This window comes from Rissa tridactyla, chromosome Z (genome assembly GCF_028500815.1).
Source record: "Rissa tridactyla isolate bRisTri1 chromosome Z, bRisTri1.patW.cur.20221130, whole genome shotgun sequence".
NCBI lineage: Eukaryota > Metazoa > Chordata > Aves > Charadriiformes > Laridae > Rissa > Rissa tridactyla.
Window position 1 is genome coordinate 86,509,199 of NC_071497.1, and position 19,906 is coordinate 86,529,104.

The 19,906-nt window shown below is 46.4% G+C and overlaps 1 protein-coding gene across 27 annotated transcripts in view; it reads right to left on the reverse strand.

The window, feature by feature from the left end:
- LOC128902255 (transcription factor 4-like) overlaps nucleotides 1-19,906 on the reverse strand; it is a 237,109-nt gene that overhangs the window by 22,642 nt on the left and 194,561 nt on the right. For 25 of the 27 annotated variants that reach the window (XM_054184865.1, XM_054184857.1, XM_054184856.1 and 22 more), the window contains 5 exons: nucleotides 18,359-18,464; nucleotides 15,973-16,106; nucleotides 12,281-12,413; nucleotides 3,590-3,657; nucleotides 2,212-2,290 (listed from right to left, as the gene is read on the reverse strand). In XM_054184865.1, coding sequence (XP_054040840.1) covers nucleotides 2,212-2,290; nucleotides 3,590-3,657; nucleotides 12,281-12,413; nucleotides 15,973-16,106; nucleotides 18,359-18,464 — 520 coding nt within the window. Of the gene's footprint in view, nucleotides 1-2,211; nucleotides 2,291-3,589; nucleotides 3,658-12,280; nucleotides 12,414-15,972; nucleotides 16,107-18,358; nucleotides 18,465-19,148; nucleotides 19,173-19,906 lie in introns of those variants that run through there. The other 2 variants (XM_054184877.1, XM_054184866.1) reach the window with 2 other exon arrangements.

The window sequence follows — 19,906 nt, forward strand, 5'->3', positions numbered from 1 at the left end:
CACTCAGTGCCACCGGTTACGTCAGCCCACCAGCAATTTGACAAAATCTTTAACAAAAAAAAAAAAAAAAAAAAAAAAAAAAAAGTCAGTAAAAGCACTGCACACGACATTTCACGTATACGCTGATAAGGTTTGCGCTCTCTTTGGGCGGATTATTTGGTTTGGCCTGGTAAAACCGCCAAAGGTCCGACCAAAAACCTTCTGCTTTGTATCCACTGCTCTAAATCTGTTCCTGCTGCTGGGGGAAAAAAAACCGCCGGTCTCCAGCAGCATTTTCTAAGGAAAAAATTGCCCCTGTGAAAGAGGCAAACATGGGGAAAAGAAGGGTTTTTTTCCAAGTATTTTCCCAACAGCTTTTTTTTTTATATATATATATATATATAGCGCACAAGGCTTAGACAATTTATAATGTTCTTTTGAATGAATGATCTGCTCCATGATCTCATAAAACAGGGTTAAGAATTTGAGATGGAAATATTAGGATTTTAATCTCACTGTCTACACTGGCATTCGCTTGGGCTGAGACAGGCCAGGGTGGAACTCATGGCAATTTTTTTTTGGGCTCTCGCAGTTAAGATGTTTTTTTCCTCATAAAAGTCAAAAATTATGTCAGTTCTAATTAAAACTTAAATCTTCCCTTTTCTGGTCCCCATGGAGCTTTTGGTTGAGGTTTTGCTACGGCACTGACTGCAGCAATGAGCAGCAATCTTTTACTTTCGATATCATTTTTAACCAGCCCTCGATATCCTTGAGGGAAAGCGTTTTGCATGCTAAAGACCCTCAGCTCTTATTTAAGTGCACTTATATTCCTTATTTTTATTTATTTGGAGACTGGGTTCTCCCTGTTTACCCAGTAGAGCCTGCGGAAAGCAACGCAGCCCGGATTAGCACGGGATTTTCCCCTCGCTGGGAGAAGGGCAGCCCCAGTGCCATGGGGTGCTACATCTTGGGGTAAGTCCAGGCAAAATAAGGTCAGAAAGGCCTTTTCCGAGATAAACACCCCCCCCACCCAAGCTGTGACAGGCCAGCTGGTCTCTCTGTCCCCCATCCCCTGCTGGGGGTGGCTTTGTGGGGACATTTGTTGACTGGATGTCACCCCAATGTTACATGTTCCATCACAGCAGGTGAGCGTGATGGAGGTGGACGTGGTGACCTCCTGGACCTTGTCCTGCTGCCAGCTACCACCAGCTTCTCCCCAGCCCTCCTTCCAAAAGGGTCTCAGCACCCTAGAGCTGCCACTGGGTCTACGTCTCTGGGGCTGGGCCACCAGAAGCCCAGGAGCTCCCTCCATCTCCGTCGTGCAACTCGTGGAGAACCAGGGATGGATCCCACCTCGCCAGCACTGCCCTACGGAAACTCCTTGGCTGCCTTTTAGGATGCCCGGGGAGGTTAACGGGATCCAGGGCTCATGCCCAAAGACGAGGAGACCGAGGTGTTTGGTTACTTGTGATTTAGACCTCGGCTCAAAGAGGGGACGGGAAGCCAAGAGGCCTTCTCCAAGGCGTTAGTGGGTGCTGCGTGGGAGGAGAAGCCTAACGCTCTAGCTGGAACGTCTCAAGGTTTAAGAAATCTCAATTATATTCAGGTAAGCATTTAAAACACCTGATGCTCATGAGAACTACCCTGGGCCTCTGGATCTTTGCAGTTTAGGCTTTTATTAGTAAAGTGGGTCTAGTTAAAATTTGCGGTTATTGTAAACAAAGTTTAAAACAGATCAAGTGGATTCACAGGGGCTCAGTTTGTCCAGAGACACGCTTTATGGACCAAACAGGCTTTTGCTTTGGCCCCAGGAGGGGATGGGGCAACGTCCAAGGAGATGTACCTGGCACGGCCACCCCGGAGCAAGGCTGCTGCAAGGGCTTGGGTGTCCCTGCACGGGGACACGGCCACGGCGCGGGGACGCGCTCTGCACAGGGCAGAAATCATTCACCGCAAGACCCCGTGGGCACCGCAGGAAGCCGCGATAAGGCTGCGTAAAAACCTCCGCTTTTTCTGGAACTGCGTCCGCCTGAGAGCTGCAACGCCCTTCTCTCTGCCCTGGAAATGCAGCGTGGAGGACACCTCTCTGCTGGTCCCAGTGGGACCACGGGATCCACCTGGCGCTGCCCGCTGGATGCGCAGCTCACACCCAGTACCGCAGGAGCTCATTTAGGCACCTCCTACCAAAAATACGTTGAAACGTTCAGTAAAATAGAATTGTAACAACAATACCTGAGAGAGAAGGGGGAGAACCAACAGGAGTTGAAGGATTTGATGAAAAGCTGTTGTTGGTGTGATCTGGAGAATAGATCTTTAAAAGATGATACAGAATTAATCTAAAGCCATCACAAACTGATGCAGAAAGAAATATGGAATTCTTATGCATTCAGTTCATTTAAATGAAAGCAGGACAGGTTAAAAAGCCTCTTATTCAAATATTAATATTTTTATAAAGACAAAACTGTATTAGATGCAGGAAGCTAGACAACAGACCCCTTTTGATGGGAACAGACACTAGCCAATTAAGCGATGGTTTCTGATTGTCACACGGATCTGCTACGGTAGATATACACATTTTCATTGCATAGACTACTTTACAAATGAGTGTCGTTGCACACGGCCTTAAAGCACGCCTGAAAATTGCTTTTTTGTTTTGTTTTGTTTTGTTTTTTTATTACGCTGAAATCCCTTAATGGCCAAAATAAAGCAAAGGGAGCAGGGCACGTTAAACCCTGGCACAGCGGGTAATCCGCAGCAGCAAACTCCGACTACTCCTGCGCTGCTCTGGCCAGAAAGCCCCCGCGTGCCCCGTGCCCGGGCGAGGGTGTCACCGCCCGGCGGCGTCCCCGCTCACCACCCGTGCCATTTGTCAGGGCACCACTTCAAAGTGGATTCTGTACTGTATCAGTTATTTCAGGCAAACTAGAGTCTGACTTTTCGTCTTTTTTTTTTTTTTTTTTTTTTCAATGAGGCATGGAAGAATATGCAAAAAAAAAAATATTAACTCTCATGAGAACTCAATGGAACCCACTCTGCCCAGAAAATAACTATAGTGGTCCTTATTAAAAGTCAGCCCGTGCCAGCTGGTACCGCAGCGATAGCTGGGGCACGGCAGGGTTTCCTCCCGGAAAACTGCTGTACCCCAGCTACCCAGGTAAGAGCTGGTAACCGCTGACTTTAACAGCAACCACGGTAACTGAATAGGTGGAAACTGCCGTGAAAACTAGAAAATCTAAAGGCAAATTCAAAAGGAATCCTCTTTGCGGATGGCTCGGTAGCGCAGAAGTCATCCAGACCTCCCTCGCCCTCGGAAATGCAGTGTGTGATAGAGGAACAGACACAGCTCCTTGGCACCCAGTCAACGCGACCAGGTCAAGGCTTCCCCTCTTTCCATTTCTAGTCTGCCATAAAATTAAATCTAAAACTTTTGAAACACCATTTTGCACTGATTGTTCAATATTTCAGGTGGCAGCAACTCCCCGCGGGTGACCTCTGAGACCAGATCTCTCCCGTTTGCTCTTCATCTTCGTAACCTCCAGGCGTCCAATTCTCATTAAAGCTCACACTTTCAAAACGGTAAATGTGTATTCCAAAGTAAATATTTCCTTACAGAGGCAAGTGCTTTCCCCAGCGCATCACCAGTCTGCGAGCTGCCTGCTGCCCCACTTCCTCTGTTTGCTGAAAAACAAAAGACTCGATGTAAAAACAGACAGTAAGACATCATAGACTTCTATTCCTGGTCCACTTACTCACAATTTAATTGCATTTTAATGCTAATTACACAAAATTAATCTTTAATTACCATTAATTTGTTTACTAAGGTAGATATCAAACACATTCATGCTCCATTTTTGCAGATAAAATATAAACTTGACATGCAGTTTTTTAAAAAATTATATAGTGTATTTGATAGTACTCGGCCATATGGCTTTACTTTCTCCAAGCACAAGGCTTCTAACAGCGGAAGATGCTCAAAGATAGGGAAAATAGGCAAGCGCACCGCTAGGCAAACCCGCCCGAGCCAAAGCGCGGGGCTGGGGAAGGGCTTTTGTTTTCTCCTCTTTCACGTTGCCACCCCGCTCCCTTGTAGGCTTTTCAACGCAGGTTTTAAAGGCGTTATGAAATCCCGTACGGACTTCTCCAAAGTGTTCCTTCTGAACCTCTCACGAGCATTGAATGAAATGGGTTTCCGCCATCTCTCAGGTGACGGGATCGCATGTTTTATATAAGAAATTTAGGGCAAGAAAAATCACCACGCTCAGATGGCAGGACTGAAACTTCTCCTTTAGAGGAAAAATTGAAGGAAAGAAAAACTTGGGTGAAACATCCCACCAGTTTCAGCATCTGCATGCCCGTTTATAAACTAAAAGTGCCGCCCGTGAGGACCTTCTGCTTTCGTCCCTGAGGATCCCATGTCAGGTGGCCAGAAAAGGAGAAACCAGCCGTCAGTACCCACCCCTGAAAGCCTGGACTACTGTCCGGAACACGAGGGCTGAGGCTGGAGAGGATCCCGTACGCAGGGGGGGTTGAAGGGCTTCGGTCCCCCTGTTTCCCCCCCTCAAGTCCCTCGCCAGGCTCTGCACCACCAGGCCACGGGACCCTGCGCCCAGAGCACTCCAGGAGCAAACCCAACCCTGCTCTGAGCCGGGGGCATCCCACGGGAAAAGGGCTCAGGGACCAAACTGCCCACAAAGTGCAAGCGCAGGCACCTTTTTGGTCATCAAAAAGTAATATTAAAAAGCCTCCTCCAAGTTTCACCCCAGCACTATGCAGTTAAATATTCAGGGCATGGGAAGGAGTAGGGTTGGATCCAGGGTTGGATTTAACTCTGATTTTGCCATTGGTGTAACTACAGCCGCTAACCGCGGACTGCGTCTGGACCAGCACCCAAAGCAGACCAGCTGATCTGCCTGCGGATGTTGCAGCTCCACAGGACCAGCCGGGAAACCCGTGGTCCGAGGGATGTCCTGCCATCCCCTTCAGAGCAACCTCTCTGCTCCACCTCCTCCAGCCTTCCCACCCTGGAAGCATCTATCTCATCCACCGTCTCCAGTTACCTTTTCCTAGTCTCCATCCCTTGACCCTTCCATCCCAGCCTTCCTTGCTTAGCAGATACCGTATCTCTGCTGCCAGAGGTTATCAGTTATTGAAATATATATTTTTATTTTTTTTTTCTATTATACCCATCCTGCCTAAGCCCAAAATTTCTAGCAGCAGCTTCAGCAGGGTCTAGTTAGGAAAACTTAAGGCATGGCACGGAACAGCAAATTTCCTTCTATTTCTCACGTAAACATGTGCGTTGTCAAATTTAAGAAACGCAGCATCTTTACATTTAACCTGAAATACTGTTCAGCGTTCCTCCTACACCAGAATCCTCTGGAAAAGCCTCGAGGACCACGTGTGTCCCAGACGCTGTTAGACAAACTTGTACCGTGCGGTTCGCAAGTACGTCTTTTCTTACTCCTTTTTTTCCCCCCTTTTCTCAGTTAAACTTTTATTATTGTATACTTGGAAATATGCTCATCTGCCAATGGCAGCTTATTTGTGATCTCAGCTTTGGAATTAGGCATCAAGACACATAAAGAAAGATATATAAAGAAACGCGAAGACAGATAGAACAGGCAGTGTCAGCTAGAGATACAACTTATCAGGGTAATTTAATGTTCTTAAATCACAACCTAAAGGTTTGCGACTTAAATAATACCAGGCAGATGTCCAGAAATTCAGTTACTTCGCTCTAAAGTGAACTGTGAATCTAAATGTAAATCATGCCTTGTTTTTTCCTTTTTCTAAGTGACTCTAACTGCATTATCCTAAAATTAAGTCCTACATTTGTCTGTCTGAAGGCTGGTTTCTCCTAATGAGATGAGCTATACTGGTCCTGCGGGAGAAGCAAACGCAGGGACCACAGTCTTGCTCCACGTGCTCTTAGAAACCTGAATGCGCTGAGCTGGGCCACGTCTTAGATTAGTTACCGCCAAGAACAAAGGAATTCTTCGGATATACTGAATATTAAACTTTTCCTGGAAGACTTTGAAGAGAAATTAATGCAGTGGGCCTGGAAAACATACAGGGAGAGCCTCAAGGATGGGCAGCAGAGAGGGAATTTCACTGGGAAAGACGTGCTTGAAGAGCAATACAGTAGAGGTTTGTGACGTGGGGAAGGCAAGCTCTCCATCATTATTTGTTGCTCTTCCCATACAAAAACTGAAAGCCACCCATTAAAACAAACAAACAAAGGTTGGTTTTTTCAGTAGTGTCCAGTCAGATGGGGAAACTCGTTGTTTTAAGGCACGCAAAGACCAAACATATAAATAGATTTAAAAAGAACTGGACAAATTCACGAAAAAGAACATCCATCGGTGGCTACTGAACCCCGGCCGGGGATGGCCCCGAGCTGTTGGCTGCCAAACCCCAGGGAAAGCCAGAGCAGGGAGGAGCGGACGCACGGAGCTTTGGGCTGAGGCTCCTCCCCAGCACTCTTGGGTTTGGCTTCTCCGGGACAGAGGAGAAAACGGGCAAAGGAAGGTAACTACGGCACCTTCCGCGTGGAAGAGCAAGATAAACATCAGTAGACAAAGATCTTCTGAAAGCGTTCATGTCACAAAAATAGCTGGGATTGCTTAAATACAACTAACCTTTTAAATGTATGTTTTTCTTTCTTACATCACTAACCATTTTACACGTGAACTTTAGCTATCATTTTGGTAAGGTAAGGGACATGACTGAAATCTGTAGGTGACTAAGAAAACCCTGTTTTTGAAGGAAGAACAGAAAAATAGAGTCTTCAGAAGAAACACAGCAAGGAGCATCTGCTGCAAGAGCCCAAAGATTTTGGGAGCAATGGGACAAAACTAACATCATCCTGGGACCGGGCCCTACAGAAATAAGAGCCTGACCTCAAATGCAGGAAACGATAAGCCAGGGTATCACTGTGGAGAACGGTAAGGTACAGTGCTGCTTCACAGAGGGAAGGGCTATGGAATATAAGCAACTGTTTCTATTAATATCGCACAGTTGTTGGTCCATCCCTTCACCGCTGGCTTCAATGAAACGCTATTTAAATGTAGCCGCTGACGCCCCAAAGGCTGAGCGGGGACAGGCTTAGCTGATGGCTTCGGTGTGTCCTACAGCTGCCAGGCTTAAACCATTGGGTTAGTTCCCCGAGCTCTGAAAGGCACCGCTGGGGTCCAGAACAGCACCCAGAATGGAATACAATTCCTATGAAAAGCAAGAACTATTTGGATTAGGCTGGGATGTGCATCATGAAGATGGATGGGAGTACTCAGAGCATGTCCGTGCAGAGCCCGCTCCTCCTCGCGAGCGGCCGGCAGGGAAGAAGGATTGCAGCCCAGCCCAGCTGGCATCAGATTTGTCATCCCGCACTGACGAGCGACCTGATGAAACCTGCTGCCGGTGCTCCCGCAGCAGCTCCATCCGTCTTCCCGGTGGGGGCATTCGCAAGGTAACCTGCGAGGTCACCAAACTCCGAAGTAAGGAACTCCAAAGTAATGTGAGGGTCACCACGGCAGGGGCTCAGATGGTCTAACGCCTCGCCCTGTCACCTCTGTAAAACCTATCCTTGGGTGTTTTTCCAAAAATATGTAAAATGTAGAAGAACAGGTATTGATCCTACCTAAATAAAAGGCTTTCATCACATCCAGCAAGCACTCCTCTACTTCCCTTCAGCTTTTGGAAGAAAACCGTAAGATGTACGGGTTGAGCAAGGTGGAGGATCTTAGGTAAATATTTAACACAATTTCCATGTAAGACCAAAAAAATACTTTGAAAGAACAATTTTTAATGGCTTAAAGTAAATATTAAAAGCTTTTTCAACCCCATGAGAAATAAGGACAACGTTGGAGAGTTGGTGGGACCTGCAAACAACCAAGATACAACAGGAGAACTCAAGGAAAAAAAGGGTAACAGAAGAAACGCTAAACAGATTATTTTCATCTGCTTTGCCATGGGACAGATGATATTTTACAAGGGATTAGTCAGAAAAATTGGCTCCAACTGAAGCGTCAATGTAAAGGCTTTAAAATAAATCAATAAAAAGAAAAATAAGGAAGAGCCAAATGAAGTTTCTAAGAGCTCTCAAGAAATGCGAACACAGAATTGCCTAACTTCTAACCATAGAGTAAAACCGACTGCTTAGACCAAAAAAGAGGTAGAAAATATTAAAAACCAACACTGAAAACAAAGTTCTGTGAATTCAAAGAGCCACCAGATTTTAAATCTGACTTCTCCACTGGGAAAGATCAGAAAGAGCAATATCCAGACGGATAAATACACCATATTGCACAACCAACACCGCTTTTTTGGAGGAAAGCGTGTCTTGCAAATCTGAATTCTTTCAAAATCATGATGAGCACATCAACGCAGAAGATCCAGCAAATATGACAGATTTGTACCCTCAGCTTTCAACAAAGCCACCTCCCAAAGGCTCTTAAAGAAATGAAACTGTCTTCAGATAACAGGGAAGCGAAGGTATTCTTGCAGATCAAGAAATGATCAAGAGAGGGACTACAAGAGCCGGAATTAATAGTTAGCTTTACAAGAGGAGTATTACCAGCAAAATCCCAGTTGTGCAGCTCTGTACTGTTCAACATACTCATACATGGCCTGCAAAAAGACATGGTATACACCGAGGTTGTGACGTTTGGCAGGATCCTGATTCAGGATAATAAAATATAATGTTATGTGTAAAGAGCAGCTCTTGTAACACTAACTCGCTGGGCCATAAATGCCATACGTACATAAAAACCACCAGGCAACAAACACGGGGCGGGGAAAAAGCCGTAAATACACACAAGCTGGCTCTCAGTTACCTAACAAGCAGCCCAGAAAGAGGAGAAAACTTAGAGTAATTAGCTGACAACCTGAGCTGACGGTTAAGCAGCAGAACCAGCCCCTCACTGCCCCCAGGAAAACCCCAACCACGAGCAACAACCGGGCAAAGAGCAGAGACAACCCAGAAGCCCGTTACATCCCTCTGAATCCACGCCACACCTGTAGTTTGGATACAGAGCAAAGATCTGATAAGTCCATCAAGAAAGAGCATCAAGGTCAATAGAAGTGAAGTCAGAAAAAGCAGAAGGTGATTCCCTTAGGGGACAAACTCAATAAACATGGATTCTCCAGCTTGGAAAAGGGACTGCCACAGCAGGGTATGATGCAGGCTACAAAAACCCAAACAACGGGGCAGAAAGGTTTTCATCTGGGGCTCACGGCCACAGGAGAAGGAGGGAGGACCACACCGGGTCTTGAGGGAGCGGAGTCAAAATGAAAGAGGAGGAGCACCGTGTCACAGGTGTTTAACATCACTGGGCCGGGCCTCCAGGAAAGGCTGGGTCACTTCATGGAGAAGAATGAACTCAAGTTTCCCAAGTACTCAGCGCTGCATCCAGCACTGGAACAGCTGGGAAAATATCGTGTATGTTTTTCTGTTCCTCCCAAGGAAATCCTTGGAGTCTTTGCTGGATGCTGGAGACAGGACTGTTGCATAGATGAGTGCTTGGTCTGAACAAGGACAGATGTTTTCAAGTTCTTATGCAAAATACTGAACAACTTAGTGCAAGGAATACTATGAAACTCCTCCAAATCTGGAAGGGCAGCGCTTATCCAAGACATTTCTGCACTGGGCTTTAACTGAATGAAGTAGCCAAATCCAGACTTCAAGAAAGGTTTCAATTAACTAATCGATGATGGACAAGGGTTTGAGGCAAGAGCAAGGGAACAGTCAATGGAACTTCCAGGAGAAGAAATTAAAACAGGTAAGTGAAGTCCATCTCCACAGAGCAGGTAGGGATCTGGGAACAGGATGGTAAAACAGGACTTGGAAAATGCCATCGCTTTGACTCGTGAGCTGTTCCCCCACTCACAAGCCTATTAATGTTCTGAAGACATCGTGAAAGACTGCAACTTTTTGATGGATTGATTCTAACTCTGTTGAAGAGCGTGTTTATTGTTAGAGTTAATCTCCTAAAACTTTCTCAGCATGTTTCTGCGAAGAGCAATTCCGCACTGGAAGGCAAAGGGACAGAATGATGAAGTACAGCCTTTTCACATCCTTCTGCTGGGATTCTGATTGTAAATCTTAGATTATTGAATAAACTTCCAGGAATCGGTATCTCAGCGAGTATCATTATATCTAGCAAAGCATCTAGTGTAACCAATAGGCTGGAGCCTTCGATGAGAGAATTCCAGCCAGACTTTTTATAGTTTAAATTCTAGTACAAACTCACGCTGTTCTGACGGAACAGTGCTCTCTGAAACAGCAGACTGGAAATTATGTTTCTATGTTAAGAAGAGTGGAAAAACTTGCACCATCTCGGTATTCACAGCTGATGATCTTCCCAAATTATGAGGAAGTGACACTGCTGGATAAAAGGCATATTCTTCTTACACTGCGCGACAGTTCACCGCCCTCCTGTAACTGGAAGCTTAACATTCTTGTAAAATATACAGTGCGGTATTATGTGACTGCTCCGGTAATAAAATTACTGTGAAACCAGTGCCTCAAGGGGAAATGCACATAATGTTTCTCCGGGAAAAGCTGCATGTCACAGTGCATAATGTCATACAAACAACATGTCATTAGAAGTGAAAGCAGCGAGCGGGATTAATACGGGCGTCAGATGGATACGATAGACGCGCAGAGCGTATGCTGAAGGCTTAAACATCGCACCGCTTCGGACCTCGGAAAATAAAAAGCCAACGCTTGGCATCAAATTAAGCGCTGCCGATGCCATCCTACAATTCCCTCGGAAGGATTTTGTCCCCGCTGCCTTTGCAGGACCACCAGGGAACGCAGGTCAGCTGCCCCCACCCCGCTCATGGGGACCGGGATGGAGGCACGTTGGCTCCTGGCCACCCAGCTCCGACGGCTTCCTCGGGAAAATCAGGGAAAAGCGAGCGCGTGCTCAGACTTCAGGGGAGGTTCCCGGGTTTAGGACTTGCATCGAGATCCAAGAAATACTTTTGCAGCCCTCGGTGCAGACACAGCTCAACAGTACCACTTGTTGAATATTTACAGCTGCTAAAAAAATCTGCATCTTTGTATTCTGATTCACACACTGGGTTTTTCAGGAGATGAATCCAGATGACAATCCGGATGCCTTTTATACATGGGAAATTCGGGTACTTGTCTGGGTGGGTCCCAGAGCCACAGTGCATTCGCACCCCTACCTCTTTACAACCCCCTGCAAGATTTTGCGTCCCTAAATGTTATCTGTAAGGGCTTCTGCCTAAGCGGTGTAAAGACGGCTGAATTAAATTTGACTCTATTAGACTTCTTTTGGGGGAAGAAGAGAGAGTGATTTTCCTACGTCACATGCGCAGAAGAGGCAGTACATTGTAAAGGAAGAACTCTCAATGGAATGGCAAGATTGAGCACAGAAATGCTATCCTGAAATGGGATACGTTTTTCTCAGACAGTGACAAATTAAGAAGAGACCGTATTTAGTTTCTTCTTTGTTCAGAGATCTTGAAAAATATGATGCCCATGTGTTAATGTTTGAACCCACCCTCCATTCTTACTGCATTAGTCCTGCTCGCAGTCATTCAATACGGAATCATGTGTGTAATCCGAAACATGTGTCCAGCGATGTGTTCCCTATTTACCAATTATTTAATTAGCTTTATTTGCTCTTTGAGATACAGGCAAAGCAATATTTTTTTATTTCCTGTATTTAAGTATGAACCGGTATTCGCCAAATATTTAAGCATCCAGAGGTATGCTCTTAATTTACAGAGTCGCTCTCAGCAACGTCAGAGGTGGCTCTCTCCCCTACAGGGACACGCTGCCATCGCCGCTTCCCCCCCCACCACGTGGAAACCCAGCGAAGAACTGAAGGGGCTGAACGCCGTGACCCAGAAGTATCACCTCACACAGGCACTGCAGGCCATTAAATCACTAAAGACAATAAAATCAGACTTCGAAACTGGTGGGATCAGGCACTTTACCGGTGCAATGTCTTCCATACAAAAAAGCAACGCGCTTTGCTGTAATTGTACGTAATTCACAAAAAGAAGTAGTAGTAGGAAAACGCATGAGCGAAGGAGGCAAAGGTCAACTCTGATGTGTTTATTCCCACTAAATTCTTCCTATCTCTCTGCACCTACTGAACTGAGACGCTAGTCCTTCCACACCTACCATCAAATAACCCCCCTGCCTTGATTTCGGCTCTTTGATTTCAGCTCTTTGGCGCTAGCAGAGTGCGCTGAAGCGGATGCGAGGGGAGCCAGGAGGGAAAGGGAGCACCTCGGGCGGCAGGCGCAGCGCCCGACCTCAACTCACCCATGATACTGTCTGTCCCGTTGGCAGGGGGTGTGCAAGAGGACGCGCTGTAATGATTTGTGCCACTGCGGTGGAAGGTGGACATCGGAGGAAGACTGGAATTGATGTCTGCTGAGGAGTGTGATGGGTAGCTCTGTGGCAAAAAGGATAAAAAAAGGAAATATTTTAACTACTGCAAACACAGAAGGCAACAGGCTGCTCATATTGCCCCAGTCCTAAGTGCTGTCGTACTTCACCCAACCAAGAGAAGTAAAATATTGCCCAAAGACTAAGAGGGAAGCATATTTTTCTACCCAAATTTGACATCTTCTGGGGGAGACACGGCTTACACCTATCTGATGTGGATAAATATCCACAATGGAAGGTTCACTACTGATGGTGGTACCGTAGAGGTACCATCTCCTTCATGAGAAGAAATTAAGAAAGAAAAGTCAGGTGATGTATCAAGCAAATCCTTTTGACAGGGACAGCTATTGGCGGGGGGCAAAGCCTTCCAAGGGAAGTGGTAGAAACCCCACACTGCTTTTGACATTAAAACCAACATCTGACTACAAGACATGCACGGCTGGTACTACAAAACGGCCCATAAGGAAACACACCGGCATCCCAGGTAATCAACCGGATCAACTCTCCCTCCCACTGCAGCGCCCATGCGAGATGCGATCGAAAACGCGATGGATCGAGTTCTCCAAACAAGCGTGGGACAAACATCTGGGCAGCACACACAAGGCTTTGGTAGCTATGTGGCCGGATCAACCCAAACCTTCCTTAGTGGGACACAGCATTGCTGTGGTCAAACGTTTTGCTGACTTCGCATTACTCTAAACCTGGCTTACATTAGAGCTATTTGTCACCGTTGAACAGCCTTTTCTTAATCGGAGTAAGACACTGTGTGCAGAGAGGTCCTAGACCATGCCCAGCTTTTATCTCTATCACAGCATTGCCCCCAGCAGAGAGAGGTCCTGCAGAAGACCTCTAGGTTATGGAGACTGATACAAAGCCTCCTCAGAAACACGGGCAGCTGGAGACACATGGTGGTACCTGGCCCAGGATCAGGGCATCGAAGTGTCAGAGCAAGATCATCTCTGTGCCCTCTGCCTCCGTAGGTGGCTCAGAGTAAGCTGCTTAAAAACATCCTTCTCTTCATTTGTACTATTTAATTACTTTTTCAGGATTTCTTGTAATTAAGTGCCAAGTAACGGAACACTTGAAAGTTATCTCCAAGAATGTAAACAACGTAGCCCAAACCTATTTTCCTTATCCATGGAAAAACGACCATCAACTCTGACTGAGGTCCAAATAACATTTTCAGGCTTTGACTCATTACGATCCATTCCAGGAGCTCAGCCCCAAACCCAAGGGGCTGAAGTGGCACAGCCGAACGGCATTTCTCATGTGGCGGAGAGAGGAGGAAAGCAGGAGCGCTCGGGCCACTGGTCTGAACATGAGCGACTCCGTCTCCTCTGCTCAGCGGCTGCTCTGTGACACGTATCGAAGTGCTGGTTTGGGATTTTCTCCCTCAAACCGCTACAGCCAAACAGTTTAGGAAAAACCATGGGATCTGAATAGAACTTAACAGAGAACTGTTCTCTGTATTCAATGCATCTGTTTGGAGAATCACCGATATGCCTGAGAAAGTAAAAATAACAAACAACAGCTTCTCTTTCTTCCTTGTGCTACGTTCATTTTCTCTACAGGTCACTGAGAAGCTGAGGACGTTGGCAGGGAACCGAACTGAAATCACTCAAACTCTCCTCGACAAGCTGACCACTCATGGATGCTCCAGCTGACCACAAGCTGCTGACCTCTCATCGATCCGTTCTATGACTCCATGATGCTCCACCAGAAATCATGCAGAGTATTTAAAGTATCATCGCCTCCCTTCTTTCCCAGTGTTACCTAAAATACAGAAGGCTCTGCCCGTCCAGATACACATAATACATGATCAATATGAGCATCGTCGGCACTGAGCACCTACAACTTGGGCTGGTATCGGTGGTCCTCACGGCCTCTGAGATTTAGGATAAGTATAGTAATACCTACATAGAAAAACATCTTGGGAGGTTTAGGTGGAACATCCCTACCCATTTTACACCGCAGAAATATTTTAGCTCTTCATAAACCCCCCTACGTGTTACAAACCCAAGGAATTCAGAACCGAGGTAAACTTCAACGCACAAATGTTTGCAGACTTGCCCCGTGAAGACATGCTGCTGTTTTACCCCTCCCCTGAGCTGAGACCAGGAAAAGCCGCCTAATTCTGACGAATGAGCACCAGTGGAGATAACAAATCAGATTAAATTGGGTTTTAAGAGTTATGCTCAGTTTCTATTATATATGCTTGTCACTTCAGAGCAACGTTAAGTTTGCTTAGTGCCTTAATTATGCCTTTTATACGGGCATGATTAAGCAGTTTTTGAGGCAATTTCTTTTGCTTTTGACTTCCTATTAATTTTACATAGCAGTGTGCTAACCTCGTGAAACATGCGACTTCAAAAGATTTGTTTTGCAAATTAATTTTCAGTTTGCAAGAGCGAGTTTAATTCTTCTTATTCCCCAAAAGATGGTTCTGCAAGACTTTACAGCAATGGACTCCTTCCCCCCTTACTCCTCATTACTCCTCCTTTTTAACGGTCTTCAAGAACGAGAAGTGGAGGTACAAACAGAAAAACGTTACTTGTAACGCTTCACGCATTTTGAGAAAAATTACCTCACTTCAGCTGTCTGTTCATTTCTTTACCTCTTAGTTAAAAACAAAACAAATCCAAAACCATTGATGGAACCCAGTGTTATTTCTACATAACAAATTCAGCCATGATATTAGGATAATATCCCCTAAGCTGCACTCAGATCAGATTTAATTCCAATTTTGTTCTATTCCAATACAATAGATGGAATCGGTCCCAGCAACTTCCTCCTGCTCGGGATCAGGGTGTACCAGAGAAAATAGGAAAAAATGCCTTTTTTTAAAGCAGAAAATTGATGCTAGATCGTTATCTATAAACTCAGACCAGCAAAGGACACTGACTGCCATAAATTATAAACACTAAAATGCAGGGGCGGGTGCAGCTCATCGGCTGGCTGGTGGCCAGAGGACAAGCAGAGGGTACAAACATGGGCTCAACCCCCTTCTCGCAACCTTGGCTGGAGGAGCAGTCTGCGGGACCATTTTTTCCTCCTCTTTTCCCTTCCCAGTTACACTAGGAGAGGCTGTGATCCACACAGAGGAGGTGATCTCCAGTGGGAACAGGTACTGCCCGTGGGTGAAGATTGGCAGGACCCCATCGCCACCCTTTTCCAAGGGCCGCGGCAGCCATCTCCACTCCGGGTGCTTCACCGGGCCGTCCTTCAGCTCAAAACTTGCCTTCTCGCAGAGAACCCCAAATAAAATCTCGAAGGCAAAGTTTTTGGAGATATCTCAAACTCCTTTTTGCAGAGTTGGGAGCACAAAAGGAAGAGTGGAGAACATTTTGGGCCCCATCCCTGGAGGGGTTCAAGGCCAGGTTGGACGGGGCTTGGAGCAACCTGGGCTGGTGGGAGGTGTCCCTGCCCAGGGCAGGGGGTGGCACTGGGTGGCCTTTAAGGTCCCTCCCAACCCAAACCATTCTGTGATTCTATGACCTTGGTGGCCCAACTGGAAGCCGTGTCTGTGCCGTGCGTGGGTGCGATGCGTGTCCCCCCCAGCGCCTTACCAAGCGGTCGTGCGGGTGCAGGCTGCAGTAGCTGCTGGACTGGGGGATGTGAGAAGAGTTGCCCAGCATGCCCCCGTAGCCGGGCTGGTTCATCCCGCTGGAGGAGCTCCACGGGTCGCTGCTGTGATGGCCATCTGCAACACAGGAGGGAAACACCGCTGGCTTTGGGCAAACTCCATCCTAACGACCCTAACGAGGGTGCAGGGCTACGCCGCTTCAGCGTAAGGCCATGAGCTTTAATAAAAATGAAGCCGAACTGAGTAACGGTGAATACTGGTGTCATCCTGCAAGGCTTCATTAGAGCCACATCCCTTCGGCTTCAAAGCGTCCTGTTCCTTTGCTCCTGCTCTGCTATCGTCAACTCAAGTGCGTAAACTCCGTTATATCACATTTCATCAGAAACAAAAGTCTGAATATTGAAACAAAAATCCCTGAAGCCTACAGAATGAGGATGGGCTAACGAGCTCTGGAGAAGCCTCCAGCTTGGTGAACGATCGGATAATTCCTGAACTTTGAGCGTTTCCACAATCAGAAAGTTTTATGAGCTGTTTCCTTGTTGCTTTTTCTTTGTTTGTTTAAAAAGAGAGCAGCACCACTTGTACGGTTTCTCCTTTCAGGGATTTCAAGGCCTGTGCCTCTGCACCCCCACAGCTTTCATCCCTCAGGCCCCTTCACCGCGAGGTACAATGGGCACCGAAGGGTATAAAAAGGGCTCCCCAAATTTTATCAAGTCGGTTGCATATTTTGCACTTGACTGGGCATGTTGAAATGGAATTATAACAATGCAGTGAAATGTATTTTCTACTGGAAGAATGCCAACGTGCTAACAAAAAAAAAAGGGGAAAAAAAAAAAGGTAAAAAAAGAAAAGGTAACTTTTCGATAATGACCAGCAGACCTGAAAGACGGGCACGTGGGCTGGAAAAGTTGTCAGTTTTTTTCAAACTACAGGAGTTGGTCTAATAAAAAATTATTATGTCTCACCTACAGCCCTGCCTTATTTATACACTTCAAACGCCCTGGCAGCAGCAGCGCTTCTAGCATCACCTTCCCAGGGCTGTTTGAACAGTCATTTAACTCAGATTTATGTCTTCAATACGAATCTGCGAGAAGATAACATTTAAAACCGCAGAATGGCTAAGCACTACAAAGGGTAAATATTTGATATCATTAGAACCCTATTAATCCCCAGCTTTACAACTCCACAGGAGTTTCATAGCAGGTTGCTCTTTGGGTGGAATTTATTCATGTTTTAAGCCAAGAGCACCGTTTTCCTTTCGGTCACAGTCCATGCTTCCCACCACTGCTCAGGAAACGGTCCAGATGCAGATCCCCCACCCAGGAGGTGACCAAAGGGGTCGGCACTTCGAATGAGGTCCTCTTCCCTCCCACGAGGGCGGGTGGAGGACCAGTAGAACCCTTCTAGCAGCGCTGGAGCCCCAGACCCAGGGCAGGAGGGTCCCAGAAGGACGGCAGCCCTGCCGGTCCTGCCTCCTGCTGCTCCTTCACGGCCAGCCAGCTCATCCCCCCGCGGAAACAGAACCCCAGCCATGAGCATCCTCGAATGAGGAGCCGGAGACGTGGCAAAGCTCCGCAGGAGATGGTCGCCCTGAGACAGGGAGCTGAGCCATCGGCAGCGCCCGTGACCTTCAAGTGGTGGGAACACAAAATGGGTTGTTGGGGTTTTTTTTTCTAAGTGTATATATATTAATATAGAATAAAATCCAATCCCTTGCCCTGCAAATCCTTTAGCCTAGCAGTCCTGCGGAATTAAAGAGATTTACTCACCCTTTACTAAAGCAGAGTATACACAGAAGTGTTTAAAAGCTGATTATTTCACCCTAGATGTAACAAAGGATGAGTACCCCAATTGCAGTGGATCTTTCCAAACTCTAGGAATTTTATTTACTAAGTTGTATCAAATATGTGCGGTAGCAGCGAATACATGAAAACTATTAACCCATCCTCACACGAGAGAAACGGCTTCATTATAAAAAGGTTGCTCTAATTCCATACACGGGCAAATAGAATACTTGTAGCGCTGTATACTTTGCGTAGGGCAAAATCTTTCTCATTAACATACAACAACAACGCACAAAGTACACGCACAAATTTGTGTGCGTTTAATACATGCATAATCTATGTGCGCGTGCTGGAAAAAAATGCTTCCAGAACCTCAGGTGATAAGAGGCTGGAAGTTATTCACGATGCTGCTTCGCTGCAGGATCAAAACAAGATGCTCATCGTGGTCAAACGAAGGTCTTCATTTTAATGGTAATGGCACAGACCCCGAGACGATATGCCAGCCTGTCTGGCCTGCACACAAACCAACATACAAACACGGAAAATGTATGCAAAATAGATTTCCTTTTGAAAGCCGCTTCTTACCTTGCATGAAGAAGGAGCTAGGAAAAGTGCTGGCTGCTGGTTTTGAGGATGGATAACCTGGTGAATCCCTATTGTAGTCGGCAGTGCTTGCTGACGGGGCATAAACCTAAGGAAAAAAGACTAATTTAGTACGCCTTTAGCAGGAAGCAGGAAAGAAATATTGAGTTTTTACCTTGCTCAGTATAAATCAGTTCACAACACCACATAATTCTTCTCTCAGAACACAAAAAACCTCAGTATATGTGTGACTGGAAAATAAATTTTAAGCTTCAAAAGAAACTCCAGCCTGACATTTTCCAGCTTTAAACAAGGGTATTTGCAAGGTATTTGTCAAACTATGTATTTCTGTAAATAAAACGAACAAACAGATGTACATATGTTCTTCCTAGAGCATTACGGAGCTTAAAATAAACAGGAACTCGAAACAATGCTGATTTTCTCGAATGACAGCGCACAGGCTTTAAGCACTTAAGAACAAAACTGAAAGCACTGCAAGGAAGTCAAGAACTTTATTTCCCAACCTAAAAAAAAAATAATAATAAAATAAAATTTAGAAAAAACAGCATTATCAAGAACCCTGAAAATTACAAACATATCTGGGGATATTAAATTCCCATGGATCAAGCTCTTTCCAGAGACGCTTGAAAGGACTATTAAAAACCTGGATCTCCACAAGACCACCAACACAGCCTGTGTACACACCAGGGGAAAAACTCCTCCTTTCTAAGGACTTATTATATTTGTCTGTGCAATAAACTTAGTACGTGTGCCAAAACACTAATTTACTTACATTTGTTTACTAATACACCAGAGCTTTCTGCAACTTGCCTTTTAGAAAATATCTCTTGCACTCCTTGCTTTAGTTTAGCTCGACCAGGACGGCATTTAAAACCAAAACAAAACCACACACACAAAAAAAAAAATCCTCCCCCCCCAAACCAGGCTGATAAGGTAATTTATTATTTCCAGCGCAGTTTATTCCCTCTGCCTCTACGCTCGCGCTATTCCTCGGCGCTTTGTTTCCGCGCTGGAGGTGCCTCTCTCCAGATGGTCAGGAAGACCGAAGCGCTGTCATCTCCTTGATGAAAATGGATACCTTCCTGCCTCCATTTTGAAGCAGGCAGCGGATCACAAAATTGGCAGAACGCCTGCTCCGACGTTCGCAGGTCACGGCGAAAAGGGAAGAGAAATTCCCCCGGCCGAGCGTGGCCGCCGGCGGGCTGGGGAGGGCCCGGGCCTCCTCCACCGGCAGCCCCCGGCCGGGGCAGGGGGAGCCAAGGGCTCAGGGAAAAGAGCAAAACCCACCCAAAACCAAACACCGGGGAGCAAAAGGCTGAGGAATACTGGGTGACGTCCCCGCACGCCTCGGGGCTCCATCCTCACAGGGCCATGGGACATCGCATCCCCGGGCGGCACAGCAGCTCTCGGGCTTCCTGAGCTTGACCATCACTCACCCAGGCAGGGCCAACAGCAGCTCCATGGCCACGACCAGCCCAATGTTACAAGGAGGGTAACCCGGGGAGGGTTTGGGGTGCCCCAGGGAAGCCT